At 51.6% G+C, this 24,288-nt stretch overlaps 11 protein-coding genes across 11 annotated transcripts; 6 read left to right on the top strand and 5 right to left on the bottom strand.

Annotated features, from left to right (window-relative positions):
* Positions 1-1,171: 1,171 nt before the first annotated feature.
* COCMIDRAFT_9083 (uncharacterized protein) lies at positions 1,172-4,843 on the top strand (the record flags this gene model as incomplete). The annotated part of the gene is made up of 3 exons (XM_007694110.1): positions 1,172-1,513; positions 1,593-4,689; positions 4,740-4,843. The coding sequence occupies 3 exons, from the start codon at positions 1,172-1,174 to the stop codon at positions 4,841-4,843; spliced, it is 3,543 nt and encodes a 1,180-aa protein (XP_007692300.1).
* A 1,269-nt stretch (positions 4,844-6,112) lies between these two features.
* On the bottom strand, positions 6,113-7,051 carry COCMIDRAFT_44621 (uncharacterized protein; the record flags this gene model as incomplete). Its single annotated transcript, XM_007694127.1, has 1 exon — positions 6,113-7,051. A coding segment is annotated over one exon (939 nt), but the record flags the coding sequence as incomplete, so codon positions are not given.
* Positions 7,052-8,026: 975 nt separating this feature from the next.
* Positions 8,027-9,374, bottom strand: COCMIDRAFT_106872 (uncharacterized protein; the record flags this gene model as incomplete). Its single annotated transcript, XM_007694126.1, has 2 exons — positions 8,027-9,183; positions 9,284-9,374. 2 exons carry the CDS (start codon positions 9,372-9,374, stop codon positions 8,027-8,029), a joined length of 1,248 nt encoding a protein of 415 aa, XP_007692316.1.
* Positions 9,375-10,026: 652 nt separating this feature from the next.
* Positions 10,027-10,497, top strand: COCMIDRAFT_40616 (uncharacterized protein; the record flags this gene model as incomplete). The annotated part of the gene is made up of 3 exons (XM_007694117.1): positions 10,027-10,219; positions 10,286-10,380; positions 10,441-10,497. The coding sequence occupies 3 exons, from the start codon at positions 10,027-10,029 to the stop codon at positions 10,495-10,497; spliced, it is 345 nt and encodes a 114-aa protein (XP_007692307.1).
* A 345-nt stretch (positions 10,498-10,842) lies between these two features.
* On the bottom strand, positions 10,843-11,846 carry COCMIDRAFT_106841 (uncharacterized protein; the record flags this gene model as incomplete). Its single annotated transcript, XM_007694125.1, has 3 exons — positions 10,843-11,617; positions 11,670-11,697; positions 11,756-11,846. 3 exons carry the CDS (start codon positions 11,844-11,846, stop codon positions 10,843-10,845), a joined length of 894 nt encoding a protein of 297 aa, XP_007692315.1.
* Positions 11,847-12,215: 369 nt separating this feature from the next.
* Positions 12,216-14,125, top strand: COCMIDRAFT_106863 (uncharacterized protein; the record flags this gene model as incomplete). The annotated part of the gene is made up of 5 exons (XM_007694124.1): positions 12,216-12,266; positions 12,340-12,388; positions 12,451-13,089; positions 13,143-13,797; positions 13,852-14,125. 5 exons carry the CDS (start codon positions 12,216-12,218, stop codon positions 14,123-14,125), a joined length of 1,668 nt encoding a protein of 555 aa, XP_007692314.1.
* Positions 14,126-14,651: 526 nt separating this feature from the next.
* On the top strand, positions 14,652-15,247 carry COCMIDRAFT_106853 (uncharacterized protein; the record flags this gene model as incomplete). The annotated part of the gene is made up of 4 exons (XM_007694123.1): positions 14,652-14,709; positions 14,801-14,900; positions 14,985-15,066; positions 15,167-15,247. The coding sequence occupies 4 exons, from the start codon at positions 14,652-14,654 to the stop codon at positions 15,245-15,247; spliced, it is 321 nt and encodes a 106-aa protein (XP_007692313.1).
* Positions 15,248-16,024: 777 nt separating this feature from the next.
* COCMIDRAFT_40612 (uncharacterized protein) lies at positions 16,025-17,188 on the bottom strand (the record flags this gene model as incomplete). The annotated part of the gene is made up of 3 exons (XM_007694116.1): positions 16,025-16,811; positions 16,877-17,024; positions 17,110-17,188. The coding sequence occupies 3 exons, from the start codon at positions 17,186-17,188 to the stop codon at positions 16,025-16,027; spliced, it is 1,014 nt and encodes a 337-aa protein (XP_007692306.1).
* Positions 17,189-17,926: 738 nt separating this feature from the next.
* Positions 17,927-19,622, top strand: COCMIDRAFT_40611 (uncharacterized protein; the record flags this gene model as incomplete). The annotated part of the gene is made up of 2 exons (XM_007694115.1): positions 17,927-18,060; positions 18,110-19,622. 2 exons carry the CDS (start codon positions 17,927-17,929, stop codon positions 19,620-19,622), a joined length of 1,647 nt encoding a protein of 548 aa, XP_007692305.1.
* Positions 19,623-20,046: 424 nt separating this feature from the next.
* On the top strand, positions 20,047-21,423 carry COCMIDRAFT_106881 (uncharacterized protein; the record flags this gene model as incomplete). Its single annotated transcript, XM_007694122.1, has 2 exons — positions 20,047-20,636; positions 20,898-21,423. The coding sequence occupies 2 exons, from the start codon at positions 20,047-20,049 to the stop codon at positions 21,421-21,423; spliced, it is 1,116 nt and encodes a 371-aa protein (XP_007692312.1).
* Positions 21,424-21,596: 173 nt separating this feature from the next.
* On the bottom strand, positions 21,597-23,523 carry COCMIDRAFT_40610 (uncharacterized protein; the record flags this gene model as incomplete). The annotated part of the gene is made up of 2 exons (XM_007694114.1): positions 21,597-21,689; positions 21,742-23,523. 2 exons carry the CDS (start codon positions 23,521-23,523, stop codon positions 21,597-21,599), a joined length of 1,875 nt encoding a protein of 624 aa, XP_007692304.1.
* Between the last annotated feature and the right edge of the window lie 765 nt (positions 23,524-24,288).

Genomic DNA, 24,288 nt, shown 5'->3' with positions numbered 1-24,288 from the left:
TAGCCTCCGATGTGCTGGTTTTGGCATGAGCATTTTTTCTACACCTGGCCCTGCTGGTCCACGTCCGAACCACGGCACGTTAGTACATGTACAGTCACAAGCCAACCTTCTTAAACCACGCGCATATGGCGAAGAGCCTATATAATGTCCTCCCAAAATAGCTCCAGATGGCATCTTCAGCTGGTGTCTTCCTTCTAGCCCTGGGCTGCTCCCTCCGTGTTGCGCAGTTTTGGTGTCTTCCAGACAGGCTGTGCGTATATGTGGCAGTGCTAGTGTGGCAACCGGCGCAAGGATCGCGATGACGCTGTCAGAGTTGGCAACCGGCGGGACGTGCTTTGGCACAGTTTTGCTGCGCAGATGTGAAATTCAGTCTCTGGATAGCATTTTCAGGCGATTTCTGATGCTGGAGTTAATGCGACCGTGATGGCTGTGCCGCAAAGGTGCATTGTCAGAGGACAGTCGAGTTGATGAAGGATGGTTGGCAACAAGAGCACTCTCCTTTTCTCCTATGGGCCGCTAGCTTGGCAGCCGGGATCCGCAACCTCACCTGGCAACCTCATATTCCTGAAAGACTACCTTCACTCACTACAAGTCCCATCTGTGTGAGCGGAGCGCTGTGGACCGGATCGCCCATCTCGTCCGTTTGCCTTTTCCATCTCTTTTCCTCTTTACCGCCCCCGTCCGGCCCTCCTGACACGTCCTCAGTACGCGGGTGCGCGTTGTCCCATACAACCCTGTTGCAGGCTTGCAGCTGCACCGAGTACACCCAACTCGCAGCGCCTCAACCCACTCTACGCCCATCACTCGCCGTCACACCAGCATGGAGCGAGCACATACGTGCTGATACACAAAGTCGATTGGGATTGAGGTGCGCTCTTGCGGCGTGACCACAAACTGCCTCTCGATACAAGGTCTATGCTAGTAATAGCACGCGGCGAAAAGACGACAGGTGACTGCGGCAGCTAGTTTTGTGTCGCCAGTTCACTTTTTTTTCTTACTCCCGCCTTCGAGTACCGTGGCGACGACCGTGGGGAACACGCGCGGCCTTGGGGACAAGAATACAGATTTGCCCAGAAACAATGCGCAGCGCCCAAGCTATCTGCTAGACGACGTTGACTCGATTCCCTCCACCCCTACGCTTGCCTCGTCCATACCCTCCGTCCCCTGGACCATGTCGCGCTCTGGTCACAACAATTCACTGCACGCCCTCACACCCTTGACCAGCTCAGATTCTTCTCCGCCTGGCAAGTTGCCTAGTCCGCGGTCTTCCAAGCTCTCGTATGAGACGATGCACGCGACCTCATCCTCCCTACGCGCCGCCCCATCGAGCGCATCCAACAATGTCGCCGATACCATCACACCCATAAACACTCCGCCCGAGTCACGCAGATCTGTCTTCCCGGCCGACGGCGTGCTGGGCCAGCGCTCCACCTACGACGCACAGCTTGACCCAAAACTCGATAGACGGGCAAGGGCGAAAGGAACGGCGAAATACAGCACAATACTGGACAAGGTACGTGAAGGTTACATATATATACATACATAGATGTGGTCGCCCTGTCACGCTAAGGCTAACTTGACTTGTGTTACAGGGCGACGCATCTCCTCCTCCCGACCCGCGTCTGGCCATTGCCGGCTATACCACTGGGAACTATGTCATTAAGACTTCTTTCACAGGTGCCCCGAAGTCGAAACTCAGGATAGCGCCCTATGTAGCCAAGCCCTACTCTTTCGACCAGCGTATATCATGTGGTCCAGGACCTGCGACCCAAGTGGTCGTCACAGGATTTGATCCTCTGACTCCTGATGTCCAGCTCCGCAGTTTCTTCTCCGCCTACGGTGAAGTAGAGACTGTGCACAACCAAGTACATCCCGACAATGGCAGTCCGCTTGGAATATGTCTGGTCAAATTTCGCGATACTCCACCCGGTCGTGGCACTACAGGCATGAAGGCCAGTACCTCGGCAAAAAGAGCTGAGCGAGAAGGCACCAACCAGCGCCTTGCCCAGCACACAATCAAGGTACAATCGGATCGCGAAGGTCGAAGATGTTCAAAACTGGTGGATGTAGCAGTACAGCAAAGCCGCAAGGAAGAAGAGAAGCTACGAGCCAAGCATGCTACAAAAGCAGCCAGCCTCGCGACGCCCACTGCTCCCGCAAACTTTGACTTGCCAGCCAATGTTCCAAAGGGACCCTCTGGGAAGGGCGCTCGTCCACCGATGCCGATGATGCGAGAACCGTTAACACGAAAGGCAGCGCTTTCATACCTCATCGAACGAGAGCCGATCAAACCTACGCTGAAACGAAAGCCTTATATTTTCATCGCCCACGCATACGTACCTGTTCTCAGCACCACGATTGAACATTTGAAGAAGCGATTAAAGAACTTCCGGTGGTCTTCGGTACGATGCGACCAAACAGGTTACTATGTGACATTTGAAGAATCGAAGCGCGGCGAGGACGAGACTGTTCGGTGCTATAAGGAGTGCCACATGCAGGCTCTGTTTACGTATGTCATGAACATGGAGTGTAACCAGTATGGCGACCCCAACTACGAACGAAGTCCTAGTCCCGAGCGTGTAATTGCCGATAAAAAGCGAAAGGCTATGGAGAAGCGAATAGAAGAGGAAGAGGCGGAGGACTTGGAATGGGAGAAGAAGCAGAGGGCAGACTCGCTGGACCCTGTACGAGCTGCGTTGGATGTTCTGAAGCAGGAGTTGCAGGAAAAGCTTCTTGGAGACATCAAGACTAAACTTGCCGCGCCTACGATACTTGAGCTACTGGATCCTGAGTTGCACGTTGAGAAGCGCCGAAAGTACAACATTCCAGGTCCGCCAAAGAAGGACGAGGATGTCCGACCCCCAGCGCTGCTCGCTCCAGGCTTCGATGCTTTCGGTGCAGGTACTCCGAGAGGTCGCAATGGAGGCCTTGGTGGCCGTGGTGGTCGTAGAGGATTTGGTGCTTATGACCCCAGCACGAGACGTGGAAAGAAGCCTCCAAAAGTCGTCAATGCGTTTGCCGACGAGCGAAGAAAGGCATCTGCGCCTAAGCCTCGTGTGGCTCGTGGTTTGCATCGCCAAATGCTTGAAATGTTTGAGCCAGAAGAATCCGATGATGAAAACCGCAGTCAGTTGACACGCGGCACTGAGGAGCAAGAGAGCCGACCTATTAGCCGGGCTCCTTCTACGGACATTGAAGATGAAGTAGAAGAGTCGTCGAGAGCCCACCGTGCTAAGCGACGTCGCATTGAAACTGGTTGGGGCGACGACAGTGATGAGGAGATGGACGATTCCCACGCCAGAAGTTTGCTTGCTCATTGTATTCACAAAGACCCTGAAAACATGGCGGAGAAAGAGCTGGAACAGGTTCTCGCAATTCTCCCACGCTCATCGCCAATCTGGAAGAAGGCCGATAAAGCGCTCAAGGGTTTCAGGAGGCTGCGCAAGATTGAACAAGAGGCAGACGTAATCTTTGGTGTTGAAGGAAGCCCGATGGACAAGACGGAGCCCGAAGTGATTGTCACTCAAGATGAAGAGGCAAAGAAGTCTATCGAGACGACTGAACTCCCCGAAACACTCACATCGCTCAAGAAGAAGGCTGTCAAGCCAAAGAGAAAGACCAAGAAGCAACTTCAAGAGGAAGCCAAGGCTGCAAAGGTGGAAGTCACGGAGATTGAAGTACCTACAGAAGAGGAGGCACCTGAAGTCAAGGAGGTTACGGAGATTGCTGAAGAGGCAGTGGTTGAGGAAACTACTCCAGAGCAAGATGAGCGGGCCTCTTCTGTCTGCTGGAGCGTATCTCACGACATACCTCGCAAGACGGTCGATGATGACTTTAGTGTTGTCATGGACATTGATGGCTGGCAGCATCTGCTCAAGGATGAAGAAGATTTGCGTCTTCTCAAGCAGGCCGTTGAATCCATTGCTCCCGCCAGTATTGGAGACGCTCAATCATGGGCCTGGAAACAGAAATCTATCAAGCATCTCAATCGCAACGGTCAGGAGGGTGTTTCCCGCACCGAGACCAAGATCGAAGGATACTACGTTCCCAACGCGACTGGCTCAGCTCGTACAGAAGGCATCAAGAAGATTCGCGAATCCGAGAAGTCGAAGTACCTGCCTCATCGTATTCGTGTACAAAAGGAGCGCGAAGAACGTCAACGCCGTGCCAAGCAAGAAGAGCGCAGCGTCGTGTCGGTCGAAGGCTTCAAGTTCCAGATGAGTGCCAACAAGGCATCGACCGCAAACTCGCGTGCCAACCGTGCCAACAATCGCCGTATGGTCAATGACATCAACATCTCCAAGAACCTTTCCGGAGCTGAGGGTGACGCTCTCCGCTTCAATCAACTCAAGAAGCGCAAGAAGCTCGTCAAGTTCGACCGTTCAGCCATCCATAACTGGGGTCTGTACGCCCAAGAACCGATTGCTGTCAACGACATGATTATCGAGTACGTTGGTGAAAAGGTTCGACAGCGTGTGGCCGATCTCCGAGAAGCCAAGTACGACATGCAAGGCGTGGGATCAAGTTACCTGTTCCGAATTGACGAAGATACGGTCATTGATGCGACAAAGATGGGTGGTATTGCCCGTTTTATCAATCACTCTTGCACGCCCAATTGTACAGCCAAGATTATCCGCGTCGACAACACCAAGCGTATTGTCATTTATGCGTTGAGGGATATTCAGTCTGGTAAGTTGTCTTCGTGTTCTCAACCCAATAATACTAACTTAACTTTCCAGACGAGGAACTCACCTACGACTACAAGTTCGAGCGTGAAATCGATGCTACAGATCGTATTCCTTGTCTCTGCGGCTCAATCGGTTGCAAGGGCTTCCTTAATTAGGGAATTTTCAACGGTACATACCCCCCTTCCCCCTTGTCTTCTTCTACATGCACGACCTCCTCCCTTCTTTTGGTATTGCACTCTTCTTCCTCTCCCTTCTTTCAACGCCCATCGATCAAATGCTTCAACGCTACTGCTTCCCCCATCATGCCCGGCCTGCTCTGTACTCTACCTTGCATACCTGTTTATATATATTACTCCTTTTTTTACTCTCTCTTTTCAACCCCACTATAGAATTTCCAGTACGAGCTTAGGCGGACTGTGCGATGGTCCTGTATACTGCGTGGCAACGGCGATGGCGATGGTTGCGCTTTCGTACCATCTGCCCTTACGTTTTTGTCCTTTTTTTCGTCTTCTTGTTTGATTCATTGGCACGACCTCTTCCTCCTTCGATTTATGAGTGGAGGAGGTTCAAGCCACTTTGAGGAGCTTGTTTCTTTGCGAAGGAGAAAAAAATTTCATGTCCATTTGGGGGTTAATGAGGTGTGGTGATGAGCGATGTGGGCGGAGGGGGAGGAGATGATGATGATGGTGTAAGAACGGTGAGGAGGGAGAAGGAAAATGAGTGGAAGATGTCTAAAAGCTAATACGAATCAAAATATTACACTGCTTATACTGTTTTTTCCTACTCTATGCGTTCCTGATGATGTTGTTTTCTCTTTCAGAAATGAGGTCTGTCTGTCCCCTTTCCTCAGGCACTCATATTTGTCTTTCTTGTCGTGCTTAAGAAGGATATCAACAAACAACGCTATTTATGCATTCATCTCTATCTGTCTCTCATACCGCTCACCGTACGCCTATCCAATGCTCCATATCCATCTTCTCCCTTTTTTTCCTTTTCCCACACCCCACCCAAAACTCCCCTACCTACGCTATGCAATTCCATTTCCCTTTATACCTGAGTATTTCCTTTTTAACCCGCTTGACGCAGCCTTCTCTATGCAATCCCACCTATCCCCACTTCCCCTCTCTACCTTACACCCACCCATTCCCCGTTCGTCCGTCCGCCTGCCTTCTCACTATTTTTACTCCCCAATCCTAGCAAACCGATCCCCAGGCCCCATATACCAATCAATTGGCAAACCCAGCGTCAACGCCGTACTATCCGGATACCTCCCGCGACCCGCACTCGCACTCGCACTTGCACTTGCACTGCCACTCCTATCCCTAAAAAAACATGCCATCAGCCCCAACTCACACACGAAAACAAAAAAACAAAACAAAAAAACACATAACGTGAATACAAACGCACCTCGTACTCTCCTCTACCCCCCTTCTCTGCCGTCTCAAAACCTCAAGTATAACACTAGCCTCCTGACTCCCAAAATGCGTCGCCATATTCTCCAGCTGCTTGACTCCCCACTCGCGACTCTGAGGCGCGGCATGCGGTGCCCACGCTACCACGTAGACGGCGAAGATCATAACGTAGACGTCGAGCGTATGCGGGACGGTGTGTGTATGCTGTTTTTCCGGGTTCTCACCTCCAGGGAGCTTGTGGCGGGCTGCGTAGGCGCAATTTGTCATGTGAGGCAGTGAAGCACATATCTCGCTTGTCATTTGGTGGATTGTGGTTTTGGAGCAGGAGGCGGTTAGGAGGGCGGAAGGGGAGGAAGGGGTGGAAGGGAGGGAGGCGAGGATTTCTTCGCACAGAAGGATGCGGGTTAGGCGGAGGACGTTCCACATTTGGGCTATGGTGCGGGAGGGGTAGATGGTGTAGGTTGGGGGCAGGTGGGCTGGGAGGGCGCCTTTGGGGTCGGCGGCGGGGAAGGGGTGGGAAGTGTAGGTCCAGAAGGGGGAGGCGGAGGAGGCGATGGCGGCGAGTTCGTTGTCGAGGTAGAGGTTTCGGGTTATTTTTTCGGCGATGGTTGTGGTGCCGTGGAGGACGGAGGCGGCGAGGTCGGTGGCTTCGAGGATGAGGCCCGTGAGCTTCCATTTGGGGTCGGAGGTGTCGAGGAATTGGGCCGCGTGGTGGCGTATCTGGCGTATGATGGTATCTGTGGCTCTGCCTGTGCTGAGTGCGGTGAGTGTGCCGTTTAAAGATAGACCTGTTACCGCTGCTATCTCTTGGGCTGTGAAGGATTCCACACCCCTGAGCTTGACGAGCGCGAAGGCGCCTGCGACATGTGTGTGTTTGTCATCTCCGATGGCGGACGCGGATTTGGAGAGTTTCTCAAAGAGGTCGAGGAGGAGTGCGCCTTCGAATGTGGACTTTGCCTGTGCTGCGCCGGGTGTCTGAAGCAATGCGTTGATGCTGCGGAGTGCCTCGCAGTACTTTCTGCGCCCGAGATTCCGTGCCGTCTGTGATGAGACTTGATGGGATAGGAACGCCAGGCTGACTGCTTCGATTTCGAGTGTGATATGGGCAGGGGCATCGGGCGAGTCGAGATAGTCGTTCAGAAAACCCCACAACCGACCAAAATCCGAGACGTAGTATCTAAAGAACATGTCGCGACTTATGACTTGTAGGTCTTGAGGTAGGTGCTGGACTTTGATCTTGGGTATGCCGTCAGCACCCAGGTTCTGCCGTGTAATAGCTTCATTGTTAGCCTTTGCTAGGAATCTGTTCCTAACAAGCTCAGATTCATCACTGAACCGCAACTCGGAGGTATCTCGATACCCGCTGCATGCTATTCCTACGCGTACACACGAGCTGCAATGGGGGCGCTGTAGGTCACACTAGGGCCAAGTTAAGCTCTGAACAGTAATAATTCTATGCGGAGCGTACACGTAATCTTCTCTTCCTGCACCTTTCGCAGGCTTTAGATGGGATTCCGCGGAACACCATCGTACTGTCGGTTCTCGGACTGTGACTAATGAAGCACGGGTTGGATAAAGCACTCTCCTGGTAAATTGCCGAGCCAAGGACGTAACAATGGAATATGCCGAAGCAGCCACAGGATTGAGTAATACTCGTGATGCGCCCCAAAAAACTGGCTGCAACTCAAATGGTTGAGGTAGTATGATGAGATACGCTAGTCCCGACATGGTATGCAATTCGTGCAGACTTGATTTCGTATAGCCATTGAAACCTTGTAAAAATAGGCGATGCGATAGGGAATTAGGCTATAGACAATACCCGTTGATCAGCCTAGAGGATGGAGTTGCCCTTTCGAGATAAAAGTACATGAATAGCGCAGCAGTGAACATGGACCAGTACGGTACACTTGAAGGCTGATTAGTTGTCTAGTCACTATCATCATCATACCTGTTCCCTGCACCCACATCCCCTAGTAAAACATCGTCGGGGGCTGGGCCCTTGTGGTTCCTGACCCACTCAGTCTCCACACGAAAAAAGATCCATATCCACCTTCTAATCACCTCGAGCACTTCCATTGTAAAGATGCCACCTTCCAAATCATTGAAGTGGTCGAGGTGTACACTGAGTTTCAGGCTCCATGTACATCTTAGCAGGGCATCGACGACAACGGCAGCATAGTAAAACTCTTTTGCGTGGAACCAACGATGGCGGCGTAAGCCCCAGGGATATTCGGGCGAATTTCGGATCCGGGCACTGGAGAAGAGTGTCAGATCCCAGTCCTTGGCTACATCCCAGTAATAGGAGTAGCCAGAGTTTACAATGACAGCGAAGAGCCACATGCGATAGAGCGTGGCTTCTGAGACGCCGAAGCTCGAAGGGTCGGGCGAGCGCTGCAACGCGCTCAGGATGATGACGGGGAACGCGGTCGAATATTTTGCTGCGTTGGCCAAGTGCGTGCCTCCCCAACCAGTGGCCGGATTGATCTGGCCGGTACGCTCATTTCCTCTTTTGACCCGGTAGTACTCCGTAATGCATTGCCGAAAGCGGATCAAATAGGGGACCACAATGATAAAGGGGACCCAGAAAGTTCCACCGCAGTTGCGGTTAGGCGCAGCAGTAGAGCGTTGTCCCGACGAAAAGAACATGCACAATGAAATAAACAAATCACCAAGGACTTTGGCATAACTTGTCAACGCATCTGCAAGCAATATGTCTCCAAATTTCCCATCTTGCGCTTCGGCAATGCCACCAGTGCTGATGCGCTTCAACGTTGCGAGTGTGCGCGAGCGTCCATTGCGGCTGACAAAAGGCACTGGCGCGACGAAGCCTATGACGAGGACGAGTAGGTAGAGGTTTGGAAGGATCTCCCAATCTGCAATGGCTTTGGTGCTACCGTGGGTAAGCGCCCAGAAAAGTAGGAGCGAGAGGGCGAGAGGGATGGAGAGGAAGGTTGCGATACGGTAACAGGAGAGGTGATGGGACGGGTGATGTGGCGAGGCGCGTGATGGATAGCGGATTAGAGAGGGGACATCGATTTTTATGAGGGAGAGGTAGTGAAGGTTGAGGCCCCATGCCCATATACCTGTATAGGTTGTCAGTCGCGAGCAACATTGGAGGCATAGGGTATGGGAAGGGCAGCAGGAGGCTGGGTGACAGCCAATCGCCAATAGGGCTATGCATACCAAGCACAATTATGAGAGCAACGCGGTATGGTAAGGGTAGGATGCGAGTGAAGCCATCGATTTCCGGCTCAATGGCAGGATCACCGTCCATATCTCGATTGCGCGTAGAGTGTAGTGGCCGTGGCTGCGTCCCAGCTTTTCTTGTGTCGAGCAGTCATGAAGCACGCTCAACAAAGTGTCCACGCTGAATTCAATCCTGTCTCTTCTTAAAAAACCCTCGGTCGCGTGGGCGCAAAGGGGGCAAGGTAATCAATTCTCCATGCAAGATAGCGTGTCCACTTCCCCCAAGGGCTCTCCAAGCAGACTAAAATTAAACGCCAGCCACAGTGCTGTGCCACATGCGCGTTACGTCAGCGAGCAGAGGTGTGGCACAGCAGTGCCTGGCGAGAGTGGGTCCGAGTGTCCTCGGAAAGAAGCTTTGCCCAAAGTACGCAGCCATGACGCGATCATCGCGACACAAACACAACGCCTCCCCGTTGCGTGCAATTGGGTATATGAATTGACGGGATAGAAGAGTCGCCCAGATCTTGGGGCCGGTTGCACTATTTGCTTCTTTCTCCACGGTCTAAAAACTGCCCTGTTTCTTGAATAAACCCCCAAGCCCAAGTTCCAATTGCATTCCGACCTCACTTGCTCACCTTTGACATTCAAAAAAATATCACGCGCCTACATCACACCCTCACACCACCACACCCACACCCGTCCCAGTGCAACTAGACAGATACCAAAGCGCACAAGCAACCATGTCTCCTCTTTCCGTGCCCAAAATCTTCATGGCTGGCGGTGCTGTCGGCTTCGGCTACTACCTCTACATGCGCCAATACTGGTTCCCCAACCCTTACAAGACCCAGGGCGTGCGGAACGTCGAGGACCGCTTCTCCTCCGGCGGCGCCTCGCCCACACATACTCCCGCTGTTGCGAGCCAGCGCGGTACGGGTACCTTTGAAGCCCCAGACTAACCATCTGGAAGTCAACGCACAATTTACTGACATGCATTTGCAGGTAACTCGACGGCCAACGAGGGAAGACATGGTGGTCCCAACAAGGGTCCTGACTCAGAGTACTTCAAGGAGAACATTAGTAATCAGCAGAGCGAGGTGAGCCATTTTATGTGGCATGGCGTGTGTGGAGATAAAAGCTAATACATCGTGTTATAGCCTGTCTGGCCAGACAAGTTCTACGAGCAGCAGTACAACAACCCCAAGGGAAAATAAGCGCTTTCTGATTGGACTGTCGAGAGAATACATATGAGCATGGAACTGTGTTGCTGGAGTGCAACGGATATTGAGCAGATGGCATCATTGGCGTTTGAAAAAAGATGAAAAATACATAATCACGCGTTACCTACATCTGCGGACCTCAATTACTGCGGGATGCATGGCAATTTCGAACAATCAAAAAAGACATTTTTAAGCTATTACTCAACTGTGAGTCTACCTTGTTGACATGCAATTACTCTACGGTACAATTCTGCGGCATCCGTGCTGTCATGGTAAATTATGTCTACCGCTCGTCATGTTTCTATAAATCGGTTCCCATACCTACAGCCTACGTCACTTCTACATCTTGGCATCGCCGACCCGTCTCGCAGCCGTGTTCCTACTAGCGTCCACAACAAGTCCCACGTGATGGCTCAGAGCCACCAACTCGCCCTCGGCATCGTGTACAAACACCTCGATGTCCATCCTGCCATTGAAAACCTTTTTCATCTCCACCCTGACCCGTAGCCACTTGACGCCCTCGGCAGGTAGCGACTTCTTGAAATCGAGATTCAACAACAAAGTCGGGTACCAGAATGGGCCTGTGCCCTTCTCCTTGAACCTCTCGACAAGCTGCGGAAACATGTCTGCCACAAATCCAATCGAGGAGTCGTTAAAGGTGCTGCCGTCTGCAAAGCAGATCCATTCGTCTGCCGTATTTGCGGCAGGATGGCCTTGTCGTGGAAAGTGGAATAGGACTTTGCTAGTCGCTTTGCGGAAGCTGGCGTATGGCAATTCAGCATGCCGTTCCCACAATGGATCTTCGCCTTTTTCTAGCTTTGATATATCGACAGAGGCTACTGGGGGCGAGAGCTGGTACTCTGTATCGTAAGAGAAGCCTGATTCCGTGTCCATGTTGGAATTGGTTACGTAGGCAACGATTTCTTGTCGCCCATCCTGCTGCATGCTCACGTGCACGATAGAGGTCTGGCGACCGAGCTTGACATCGTCAACAGTGAAGGTCGCTGGCCCGGCTTGGGTTCGTCGCAAGAACTCCACATGCAGAGCAATTGTGTGAGGTTGGTTTTGTGCTGACAAGGTGGAGCTAAAATGTGCCTTGACTACCTCCAGGAGACTGACATGGATTGGTTAGTGGACGCGTATGCGCGCTCTTGAGGTTCTCTCACCATCCGGTAACATATCCACCGTTCGGGACTACGCATGTCAGTAAGGATGACCCATTGCGATGGTAGTATGTCGGATCTGTACGTACCAGTTCCGATGCACCAATCATCATGTAGTGTACAGGAGTAGGTGTTTGTGGAGAGCTTCTGCACCGTGGTAGCTTCGCGCCAACCCGGCATAATGGCGACCTGTCAAATGTTGAACTGAGTATGTATCTCTCGGCGCCCTTTACATGGGTAATGTTGATATTATCAGATAACATCCACGGTGGACGTCACACCGCAATGAGGACCTCGGAAGCACCCAGCTGCTATCTCCGCGCTAACACCGAAAGCGGAAAGAGCCTCGGCCCTGGAACTCCCCACGTGTGGGGTGAACCCCGGCTCTAACATCGTCGCACGCCCTTGACAAGCCGCCTCCGACCGTAGGGCGTTCCGCCCGAGGTCCCAGGTAGAACGCGTCTGCCGTTCTCGTTTTGGCTTCCTTCCACTTTACATCCTGCTTCTTAAGCCGAGTAGCATATCACCAAATTGAATCGAATTGCCAAGATGCCTTCCGAGAGCCAGTACCCCAGCTTGCCCATCCCAGATGTGGATCTTGTGAGTGTCTTCCCGCCCCGGGAATAAGCTCGCATTCTGGCTCCATGTGCTGACGTTCGGATGACATTCCTAGTGGGCATTTCTGTTCGAGAGAAAGGAAAAGCCGTTTGCAGATGACAAAGGTAGTCTTACGATTAATCACGGTCTTGCTGTGTCTAGACACCGAGCTGACGTGGCTGAATAGTAATCTACTATGATCCATACACCACACGCTCGTATACATACGCACAAGTCAAGGATGTAGCTATCACTTTCGGTAAAGGCTTGAAAGCACTCTGGGACTGGCAAAAGGGTGATGTACTTGCATTATACACACCTAACTGTATCGACACTCCGGCGATCACGTGGGGATGTCATTGGGCGGGCGGTGTGCTGTCGCCTGCTAACCCAAACTACACGGTCGATGAACTCGCTTTCCAGCTGAAAGACTCTGGCGCAAAGGGCTTGGTAACACAGTTGCCCTTTATAAAAAATGCGCAAGAGGCAGCAAAGAAGGTCGGGATGCCTCTGGACAGGGTTATTATCATGGGAGATCAGAGAGACCCTTCATTCAAAGTGAAACACTTTACAGGTATCATCAACACGGCTGGGAGTGCGAGGTTTAGGAGAACGAAGGCGACCAACCCAGCTGAAGACCTAGCATTCCTTGTGTACAGCTCTGGCACTACTGGTCATCCAAAGGGCGTCATGCTTACCCATCGAAATATTGTGGCCAACACAATGATGATTAAAGCTGGAGAGGCTGGCAATCTGAAGCCAACCGGAGGTCCCACTGGTGAAGGAGACAAGCTCCTAGCCTTTTTGCCTTTTTTCCACATCTACGGTAGGCCGCACATATTGTATGGAACCTAGGAAATATCCACTAACAATCCACAGGTCTAACATGTCTAATCCACCAGAGCTTGTTCTCTGGTCTTCAGCTTGTTGTGATGCCAAAGTTTGACCTTGAGGACTTTTGCAGGTTCATCCAAGAACTCAAAATCACATTCGCCTATGTTGTTCCGCCAATTGTCCTTTTACTGAGCAAGCACCCCTTGGTATCCAAATACGATCTTAGCACTATCCGCATGATGAATTCTGGAGCTGCACCACTGACGCGAGAGCTCGTGGATGCCGTGTATGACAGACTAAAGATCCCTGTAAAGCAGGGATATGGCCTCTCGGAAACTAGCCCTACTACACACACTCAGCCATGGCAAGACTGGAACAAGACGATTGGCTCAGTTGGCAAACTGTTGCCTTATCAGACAGCCAAGTATATGTCTCCGGACGAGAAAGAAATGGCCGTTGGTGAGGTTGGTGAGCTTTGGATCAAGGGACCGAATGTTTTCAAGGGGTACCTGAATAACCCAGAGGGAACTGCACAGGCAAAGACAGCTGATGGGTATTTCAAGACTGGTGATGTTGGATACCAAGACAAGGATGGCAATTTCTACATCACAGACCGTGTCAAGGAACTCATCAAGTACAAGGGTTTCCAGGTGCCACCGGCAGAACTTGAGGGTATTCTAGTCTCTCACCCGAAGGTTAAGTATGTTTTACCGATATACTCCACATCGAATGCGTGCTAACGTTTTCCCTCTAGCGACGTGGCAGTAATAGGCGTGTACAGCAAAGATGACGCAACAGAGCTTCCAAGGGCTTACATTGTACCGAAAGATGGTCTTGGCAAGACCGACGCAGACGCAAAGGAGATTATAGATTGGTTGAGCACAAAGGTGGCTCATCACAAGAGGCTTAGGGGCGGTGTGAGGTGGGTGGATGAGATTCCGAAGTCGATCAGTGGCAAGATCCTGAGGAGGGTGCTCAAGCTCAAGGCGCAGGAGGAGGAAGATGCGAAGGAGAAGGCAAAGCTTTAGTTGGTACATTTACCTTGAATTGTAATGACCACATGCATCTGTCGTTTCTGAGAAATCATGACTTTCGGTTTCTGTCGTTGTTTTTTCTAAAAACAAAAAGGATAAAAAGGGTCGTGTGGGAAAGAAAGAGGGCTCAGCATCGAAATCTTCAATATTGGTGATTTCGATAGGATATTTCGACATCCTGATCCATTGGATGGAAGCGTGCCGATACTTTCGCGATAAGATGCGCTTCTCTTCTCCGGAACTGTGCGCGTGCTAATCGTGCAAGTCGTCGCAGCCCTTTATGATCGCATTGAGCTTTCCAAACCAACAGTCGAAATATGCATGTCCAAAAGGTAGAATCTCCTCGCCTAGATAACATCAAGCCCGAGTGTGGTGTTCGTACCATCAGTAGCTCAGGCCAGGGCACGTGCCTGCTTACAGCTAGCGCCATCTTGGCACCACCGCACAGCCGAGCCAAAATTACCCTCGCAAAACTGCGACCTTGAACCCATCGACAATCGACAACATCACGACCGTCACGATGCCGAAAGAAGTCAAGCAAAAGTCAGGCCTCATCGTTGGCATTAACGCCGGCCACAGTACGTCTTCCGTCAACCCGCCTTCGACACCCCCGAGCCGCTACAACTGAGATGGAAAAATTGTTGGATGGACGCTAACAATGGCCAACAGAGGTCACCCCCAGGACTCCTGCTCCCAGGATCTCCAGGAGGAAGGGTTTCCTGTCCAAGCGCACTGCTTTCGTGCGTGAGATCACCAAGGAGGTTGCTGGGTACGTTACACACTTGAGTTTGGCTGAGCGCCAGATTGCGCAACTGCTTGTGCAATAGGTTGCTAACATTTTTGTCTCTGATAGTCTTGCCCCTTACGAGAAGCGCATCATTGAATTGCTCCGAAACTCCAAGGACAAGCGTGCCCGTCGTCTGGCTAAGAAGAGGGTACGTCTTCCCTCCGCCCATGGCGCTTCCACATACGATTCGATTTTCCCACCCGCTCGATCCAATGTACAACTCAGAACACACGCTGACATAGCAACAGCTCGGTACCTTCGGCCGCTCAAAGAGAAAGGTCGACGAGATGACCAAGGTCATTGCCGAGTCGAGGCGCGCGGGTCACTAAACGGTTTCATGAATGTGCGGTGGATGTAGCAAACACGGCGAAACGAGCGACCTTCTTTCCGATTCTGTCCCTGGGTGTTCGGTCTCTTTTTTCCCAAACGGGCGGCTCGACACAACGATTTCGGAACGTCACAAGGCATACCTTATATACAACAAAAAGGATGGTACGATTATCGGAGTATGGCAAATGGTCAGTGACGGTTCCTGAACGTACCTAGCATGTGTCACTCAAAATCATGAAATGTGACGATTGGTTCACGCCAAAACACCATGTCCGAGTGCAGTATGGTGTGTGTGAGGTGTGATGTCGTATAGTAGTGGTGATGGTGATGTCGCTGGCGTTGAAGTATTATTACTAGCATGGATGTCAAATTCCTACTCTATTGCCCTTATCAATGGCAGAGTAAGGGCCGAGAAATGCTTAAATTGAAACGCGCTGCACTTGGAGACAAGGCTGCTCAGGCTTCACACTACTCTTACGTGTGAGTGAGGTCTCGAGCAGATGCGTGGACATACACATATACATACACATGCAATGTCATGTCATTGGGTATGACTGATGTGCAAAAAGGTCTTAGCACCAGGCCTAGATTATGTTCAAGGGCTATGAATGTCGAATACAGACTAGAAGACATGTCTTTTTGTCTTTGCTTCTAGAAGAGAAGCATGCCCCATTATTCATTTGACGTCTACTCTATCAAGAAAACATGTAAACGCTCACAAAAGACGAATCGGACCTGTGGCCCGTTGTCTATCAATTGAGAAGGTTTTGCGACTTTCAATCATCGTGACCAATCTTCTCCAGCTTGCCCATTTCACGCTTCTCGCCCGTCTCACCGACGAAGCGTACGCGGTCGATGCGCGTCTTCTCGCTGTCGCCGTCGGCATCGGCGACGAAGAGGACGACCGAGTAGACGTTTTGGAACTTGACGAAGCGGAGCTCGAGCTTTGCTGTCTGCGTTTGCTCGTCCCAGTCCGAGGGCTTGAGCTCGATGACTTGGGTTGCGGGAATGTCTTCTGCTTCCTCGAAGCCCAGGTTGTGCTGGCGGTTGATCCAGACGTGGATGGTCTTTGGTCGCACGGGGGCTTCGTCGTCATCATCGTCGCTGCCTGAGGTGCAGGAGGTGATGTGGATGGTGTGTAGCTTTACATTCGCGGTAAAGGGTACGTACAGCATGAGCTGGTTGTCCACATCGCTCTCGATCCAGTCCTTGTTTCCTTCTGTGCTGGCTGCGGCACCTTTGCCCTTGTTTAGCGAGGAGGGTGGCGATGTCTCGAATAGCGTCCGGACGGTTCCAAAATCGCTGTCTGCGTTGAGCAGGTCGAGGCCGCGCACATCGACAGATTCGGTGACATCGGTGTATCCGCGTGGTAAGCTGGCGCCTATCCATGCTCCGCTTCCGCTGCCGCTTCCACCACTTCCACTGGCGAAGCCGCTGCCGCCTTTGCCGTCGTTCTCGGCTTCTGCAGCGAGTGTCTTGATTGCCTCGGAGAGTTGTTGGGGATTTGAGCCCGAGTACTTGCGTATTTGCTGGTTGTTCTTGTAGATGATGAATGTGGGAGTACTGATGGGCGATTTGGTTAGAGATCGCGTGTCTTGTGTGTTCGTGTAATGTGTGTATGTGCATACTTTGTAACATTGTAGCTCTGGGCAATCTGTGCTTGCTGCACTGTACTGACTTTGGTAAAGGTGACTTTTCCTGGTCTTGAGAGCTGGCTGGCTAGCTGGTCATATACAGGCGCGATGGTTTGGCTTGATAGGTTCTGTTCATTGTAGACTGTAGGGGGCAAATGTTAGCAAAAACAGGGCAAGGTGGTGTCTTTGGATGTATGTCGCGGCGGCGGCGACAAGCGGCTTCTTACAATTGACTACTACGACGCGTGAGGATGACAGTAGCGAGCTTAGCTGAGCGGGCGACTTGATTTCAACAGTTCCAGACATTTTTGTGGGTTCTACGAGAGAGATTGATGGAATCTGTTCTTGTTGTTGGTCGTCTGGGAAAGGCGCGACATGCAGCGGTCTTGAGTTTTAGTGGGGGCGGGGTGTCGCTCTTCCGTCACCGACGATCACCGAACGTAGATGGGTATGGGCAGTCAGTAGTCAGGCACCGATACACCACGCGGCAAGACAACGAAGCTTCCAGAAGACCACATTCCCTGCTTACAGCCGCGAATTGAGAGCCGGATTCCGTCTTGTTGATTACTCAAGATACTTGGCCCTTCGATTTGCTGCACCCAAGTCCCCCTCCACGTCGATCTTTACTGTGTCGCCGCCCTTTACATCACCGCCAGCAGTACGCGCTTCCAATCAATACCGTCGCTATCTACCAAAGGCAAACGGTACTTTGTACCACGTATCTACTGGAAAGCATTAACGGCCTCCAAAATATCCATACACGCACACGGGATTGGTAAGCGCCCCTCCTGGCGTTCACCGTCCCTAGCATTGCGTGCATTCAGAACCTAATCGCCTCTGCATGGCAGGCCCAAACGACCTCTACCTAAGTTTCGCCGAAGCAAAGCTCCTCCATCTTGCCACCCTCTTTCTCCTCGTCGAACGAAGTGACTCTGCCCGAAGAGCACATCGCTGGGATTGCTGGTACTTGCGTGCCATCCTTCTTGCAAACGCACCCACTGCTTTCCTTCTCGCACACAACCTCTATAGACTACTTCGCCCATAATGTCGCACGTGGTGGTATTCAACTCGTACGCAAGGTCATTCAAGATTCCTACTACGCCTACGAAGTACCTGACCGAGGTGCGGGATGAGGCGTGTCAAAAGTTTGGTGTCAACAAGGACCAGTTCACGCTAAAGTAAGGAACGTCATGTTGTACATGAATTCTACCGCTGACATATCTCTAGATACAATAACAAGCCTATATCCCTCTCCCAGCAGATACGTCTTGCGAACCTCCCTCAAGGCGCCCGGTTAGAGCTTGTCCAAGCATCACGATCACCTACTGTCATATCTGTAGCGCTCCAGCTGCCAGCGACCGAAAAGAATGTACGTCTTACAAACAAGTTTGCGAGCAACACCTCGTTATGGGAGATTCTGCGCCATTTCGAGAGTAGCCCAGGGGCCAACTACAACTTTACCCAGCGCGGTATACCTGAAATGAGTGGTGCATCCGGTGCCGGAAGGTTACATTATGAGCAGCCCGTCATAACTGTCATGCCTGGTCATAAAGAACAGTCGAGCTTTGTTGAGCTACAACAAACACTCAGCCAGTTGGGCTTCGACAGCGGATCAGCTTTGCTGAAATTGTCGTATAGAAATAGCGGCACTCCGCTAGAAGAAGCTATGGCGCAAATATCACAGTATTTTAAGCCTAGGGAGCCTTCCGCTGGAGCAGAGGGGGCACATGCTTCAACAACCAGTCAGTTAGCCTCGATACCCGACCCGGCCAAAGCCGCTCCTGAGGCAACAGAAACTGTTGCTGGTGAGACCGTGCGCAATGACGAGCCTGACCCAGAACCGATGGAGGTTGAACCGAAAACTGCAGCTCAGCCTGTACAGGAACAGGAGGTTTCAACAGAGAAATACGCAGCAGAGAACGTCGAAAATACCTCTCCCGCTGCAGCCCTAGCGGCAGCAACTTCAACGGCGTCATCTGTACCAGCACAGCCCTCTCAGCCTCTATCACAACCTGCCCAGGATACATCGCAGCCCGCCGAAAAGTCTCGCAATGTCCAAATCTTCTCTGCCCCAACTTCATCCACGCCACAAGCAGCACGAAACGCCTTCAACGAGAACGACTACCTTCCGACCATCGAACATGCAAAAGCGCATCAAAATGCGCTCTTGAACAAGACCAAAAACACACGCTTACTTTCTGACAAAGAACTCGAAGAACAAGAGAAAGAACGACAAGCCAAGATCGCTGCAGCGGCCGAGAAGGGTGGTTCGTTACGCATACGCATGCCCGATGGTGCGCTTATTCAGATGTCATTTAACAAGAACGATACTGCAGCTGGTCTATACGACTTTGTTCGCGATTTCTTAGAGAAGAAGAACGAGCCTTTCCAACTTAAGAACACAGGCCCAACAGGTCGTCTAGTTCTAATCCCACGAGACGATAAGCGGCTAGTACAGGATTTGCGCTTTTTCAACAACGAACTTGTCACATTCCAATGGGCCAAAAACGCAAGCGCAGAGGCAAGGGCGAGTCGACATGTACTTGCGTCGGAGTGGCAGGCAAAAGCTCAAACATTGAAGGTTGAGGAACCCGCGCGTGAAGAGCCGGCTCAGTCGCAATCAAATCAATCTCAAGGAGCGTCTGTGACTGAGGGCAAGAGGAAAGCGAATATGAGCAATGAGGAGAAGGAAAGCAAGCTCAAGAACCTGCTTGGAAAAGGATTGTTCAAGAAGAAATAGAGGGTTTCTTTTACGCGGCATTCTGTATTGTGTTTGTTGTTTGGATTAGCGACAGAGTTATGAACAAGACATACTTTTCTGGCCCACTGAATCTTCGTGACTGTCCTTGAGAAGGGTCTCTGCGAATACTTCCTCTGGTTTGGGGTCTTCAAGGATGGTGACGTTACTCTTCATTTCTGAACCCCTGACACTTTCTATGTGAACAACTCATACTGTTTGTATTGAAAGTACCATGAAATGGCGCTATGCTGAAAGAGAGGCAGGTTCACATTCACGTTCACCCTACACGGCCCGCTCATCATGAGAGAGTTTGCTTTCATTTCACCGCATTCATAACACGTATCGGGAGGTATCCTGCTCTTCAAGACCACTGTCTTAACACCAATCCTCAAATTTTACAGAAAACCTACTCTACACTGTAAACATGGCAAACCGACCCACCCAGACACTGTCTCTGGCCCCGTCTTCAGACACAATGAACGACATCATCTTCTCACAGCCAGCGAGCCAACCAGCTCAAAGTCAAGCTCCCCAGACGCCACGCAAACCAGCATCACCAAAAGATGTCATACCACAGACTCCTCCATCCAAATCCCTAGTCTCCCGACAAAAGAACAACAGCACCACCAACTCACCACGCCCTCATCTCCCCTCCACACCCCCTGCACCCCCAGAAGACCACACCTTCCTACCCGCCACGCGCCACGCCCTCGAACTCGCCCTCGGCGAAGCCTCCTTAAACCGTCACGAAGTCCTCCTCCAACAAGACAAAAAGCACACTCAAGACTACATCGCGCAGCTCCAAGACGCCGTTAAACAGAAAAACGGCATCGCGCCATCCACGCAAGAGCCGCTTCTCCGCAAGGAGATTACTATGTGGAAGGCTAAAGCGCAGGAGATGGATGAGAGCGCCAAGACGGAGATGCAGTTGCTGCGGGAGTGTAATGGGAGGATGGAGGAGGAGATGATTGCGGTTCGAGCGGTGGCGGAGGGGTTGAGGAGCGAGGGGGAGGGGTTGAGGGAGGAGAATGGGTGTTTGAGAGAGGAGATGGAGAGATTGGGGGAGGAGAATGAGGCGTTTAGGATGGAGAATGAGGGGTTGAGAGGGGAGATGCAGAAGTGTCGGGGTGAAGAGGATGAGGGGCGGGTTCTTCTTATCGGGGGGCTTGAGGGAGAGAAAGAAGAGTTGCAGCGCTTACTTGATTCTGTGGTGGAGGAGAATGAGGGCTTGAAGGATGAGATGGAGATGTTGAGAGAGGATAATCAGGCGCTGAGGGAAAAGATGCAGAAGTGTCGGGGTGAAGAGGATGAGAAACGGGCGCTGCTTATCGAGGGGCTTGAGGGCGACAAAGAGGAGCTGCAACGCGTACTCAATTCTGTGGTGGATGAGAACCAGGAGTTGAAGGGTGAGGTTAAGAATTTGAAGGAAGAGGCGAAGGAGTTGAGAGGTGCTGTGAATAGAGTGGGGGGTGGGGAGGGAAAGGAAGATAAGGACGGTAAGGCGGAGAAGAGGAAGGCTAAGAATGAGAAGAGGAGGGCGAGGGATAGGAAGAGGAGGGAGCTGGTATTGGTTAAGGAGAATATGGAGTTGGCGGCTAAGCTTGCGGAAGTGGCGAAGCAGAAGAGTGTTGCGTATGAGGAGGGTCCCAAGGTTGAGGATGAGGTTTGGGAGGGGTTTGAGGACAGTGATGAGGGCGAGGAGGTGGTACAAGAGAAGGATGAAGCTGTGTCTGGTTACAAGAGGAAGAGTAAGAAGAAGAAGGGGAAGAAGGGAAAGAAAGTTATCAAGGAGAAACAGTGAAGGGGATTTGGGGGTCGGGTTGTCTTGGGTTGGGACATGGTACTGTCGATTGCCTCGGACGCCATAAGACGGAATGCGGGTTCTGCAAGGAATTGATTGAATGAAGACCTGGGATTTGAGGGTTGTACTTGAGGTATTGAGTGCTGTCTATAAATGTATACCAGTGTTCTGAATCATAGCTTAGCCCCCCCACTTTTCTTCATCCGTTCATGATATCGATCCCTCATCTCACGTCTCAGCATCTTACCCGATGGTGTCCTAGGTATCTGCGCATATCGTTAGCAACCATACTTTCCTATCAAACCAAACAATACATACCGAATCAACCACCTCAATCCCACCAGTCAACCACTTATGCCGACTCAGTCTTTCTTGGACCCATTCATGCAGCTTCCTCGCTACCTCTTCCTCCTCTTGCTTCACCCCTTCTGCCGTAAGAACAATCCACGCACGAACAAACAACGACCCATCACCTCTCCCATTATCAACCCCCGCAACACACGCATCCCTTACAAGCCCCTCCGGATGATCCAGCAACGTATCCTCCACCTCCGTCGCCGCAACCTGCAACCCCTTCACCTTAATCATCTCCTTAATCCGATCAAGATAGTGAATCCGATCCCACTCATCCCGCATAACCAAATCCCCCGTCCGCAGCCACCCGGGCTCCGCAAACAACTCAGCCGTCGCCTTTGCATCTTTAAAGTACCCCGGCGTCACTACCGCTCCTCTTGCCCAGAGTTCTCCCTTTTCACTCTTAGGTACATCTTTCAGAGTCTCAGGATCAACAACTCGTGCAGACATACCCGATAGTAAATACCCAATCGTACCCGGCAACGCAGGCTCCAGCCCAAAAATCCCGTGGACACCCGGACTCGCGATGCTAGCCGCCTCGCTGAGTCCGTAGCCGCTGGGAATCGGTGTCGCAGCTCCTTGCGGCAGTTTCTTAGCCAGTTGGTATGCCACATCTGGAGGGAGATACGCGGCGCCGCTTCCCGCACTGACTACGGAGCTCAAATCGTATTGCTCTGTTAATGGACTCTGGGCGAGTTGACGGACGAGCGGGGGGACGAGATGTAAATGCGTTATTTTATATTTCTGGATACTGTGCAGGGCGAGGCGCAAGTCCCATTTTGGCAGCATGATAGTTGTGTTTTTGAGGAGGTTGATGCGGAGGATCCAGACGATCATGCCGTACGAGTGGTACATGGGGATTACGCCCAAGGTGGTGACGGGGGTTAGGGGTTGTTTGCCAGTGAAGCGAGCGGTTTGGACAGAGGTTATGAGGGATTGGAGACCGGAGTGCAGGCCGTTCGTGTGAGTTATCATCATTGCCTTTGGGAGGCCAGAGGTGCCGGAGGACTGGAACAGGTATGCCATTCGGTTTCCGCCGTGGAGTTTGCGTGGCTGCTCGGGGAGCTGGGAGCCTTGTTTTACGAGGGATTCGATTGTACGATATCCGGATACAGTATCGAGGTTTGAGTTGTCGCTTAGTACAATGATTTTTGCTGGGTTTAGTTTGAGTTTCAAAGGGAGATTGTCGCCATCTCCGGATCCCAGCTTGATTGCTTCTTTCAGGACTGGGAGTAATGTTTCGTGGCACATGATACTTGTTATCTGCATCTTTCTGAGTACCCACCATAGCTCGTATGGTGTACTTGCTGGACTGATACCGCCAAACACTACTTGCGACCGGAAACATGCATGTGCTACCATTGGGTAATGGATATGATTTCGTGAGAACAACGCTAGAATCTCGCCCTCTTCGGTGTCATCGATAGGGCTTCTACCTAAGCCTAGTGGGTTTGGTCCGTCATGGCGCAGAACACGTGCCAGTGCGCAGACTCGAGCATAGAAGCTATGAAGAGTAACAACTTCCTCCGTGACTGCATTGATGATGAGAGGGTAGTCTTCAGGCAGCGGATTTTTTGGTGGGAAGCAAAGCTCGTGGATGTTGAGATCATCTGGTGTAGGCGGAAAGGGACCGTATGGTGACGTGAATATTGGTTCGTTAGTAGGTTGGTACTTGAATTCACGAGGATCTGGGGACTCGGGGCCTAGGAACCGGGACCAATGCGGCTTCAAGATATCGTGTGTCATGTTAAAACGAGGAAAGGCCAGGCAATTTGCTGGCCAGAAGACTTCTAGGATTCATTTGAGGCCTCCAGAACCACAGCATAAGTACAGTCAGGTAAAACATTTCCATATTGAACATCCGAGGTGAAGCACACCCCGCGTTTCTCCCCACGGATGATCTTCGTGTCGTGCGGGGGAGTCTAGGCTTCTTGCTTTTTACTTCAAAAGTTCAATACAACACTACAAGAAGTTAGATTGATTTCAGCTGGTGACTTTGGAAACACAGACTAACCAGAAATATAGGAGGAGAACGAACCGGCGCGGTTTATTGTTAAAACGTCGGTGCTACCCGAGGAGAACGGGCCGAACACCATCTTAACGTCAATCCTACGTTTTGGCGTACAACATGCGCGTGTGGATGCAATCCCAAAGCCGTTGCAAAACCTGTTGATTGGCCCTCGAGCCTGGTTTGCTGGCGGCCTTCATGCGGCTCCAAATGTGTTCACATTTCCTGTGTTGCCTACGCTGCTGCAGGTGGCCTAAAACTTGCATACGTACACCCTGCATTGGTTCTGTTGGTTTCAGCTGACACCTCCGTATACTTGGCTTCGTCAAGCTTTCACACTGCTACTAGCCAATCCACAGACATAACTGGAATACTCTCATCAAATATCATGTGTATGCAAGAAGTCAACACGTATCCTAGCTTCTGAGGTGTACGTTTAGGCGCGCGTGTGGCGGTGAACGTCCCGAGTTGTTCCCACATGGAACCTAGGATCGCCGCGCTTA

The sequence above is a fragment of the Bipolaris oryzae genome (genome assembly GCF_000523455.1).
Source record: "Bipolaris oryzae ATCC 44560 unplaced genomic scaffold scaffold_198, whole genome shotgun sequence".
In the NCBI taxonomy this organism is placed as follows: domain Eukaryota; kingdom Fungi; phylum Ascomycota; class Dothideomycetes; order Pleosporales; family Pleosporaceae; genus Bipolaris; species Bipolaris oryzae.
This window is presented reverse-complemented; position numbering and strand designations above follow the sequence as displayed.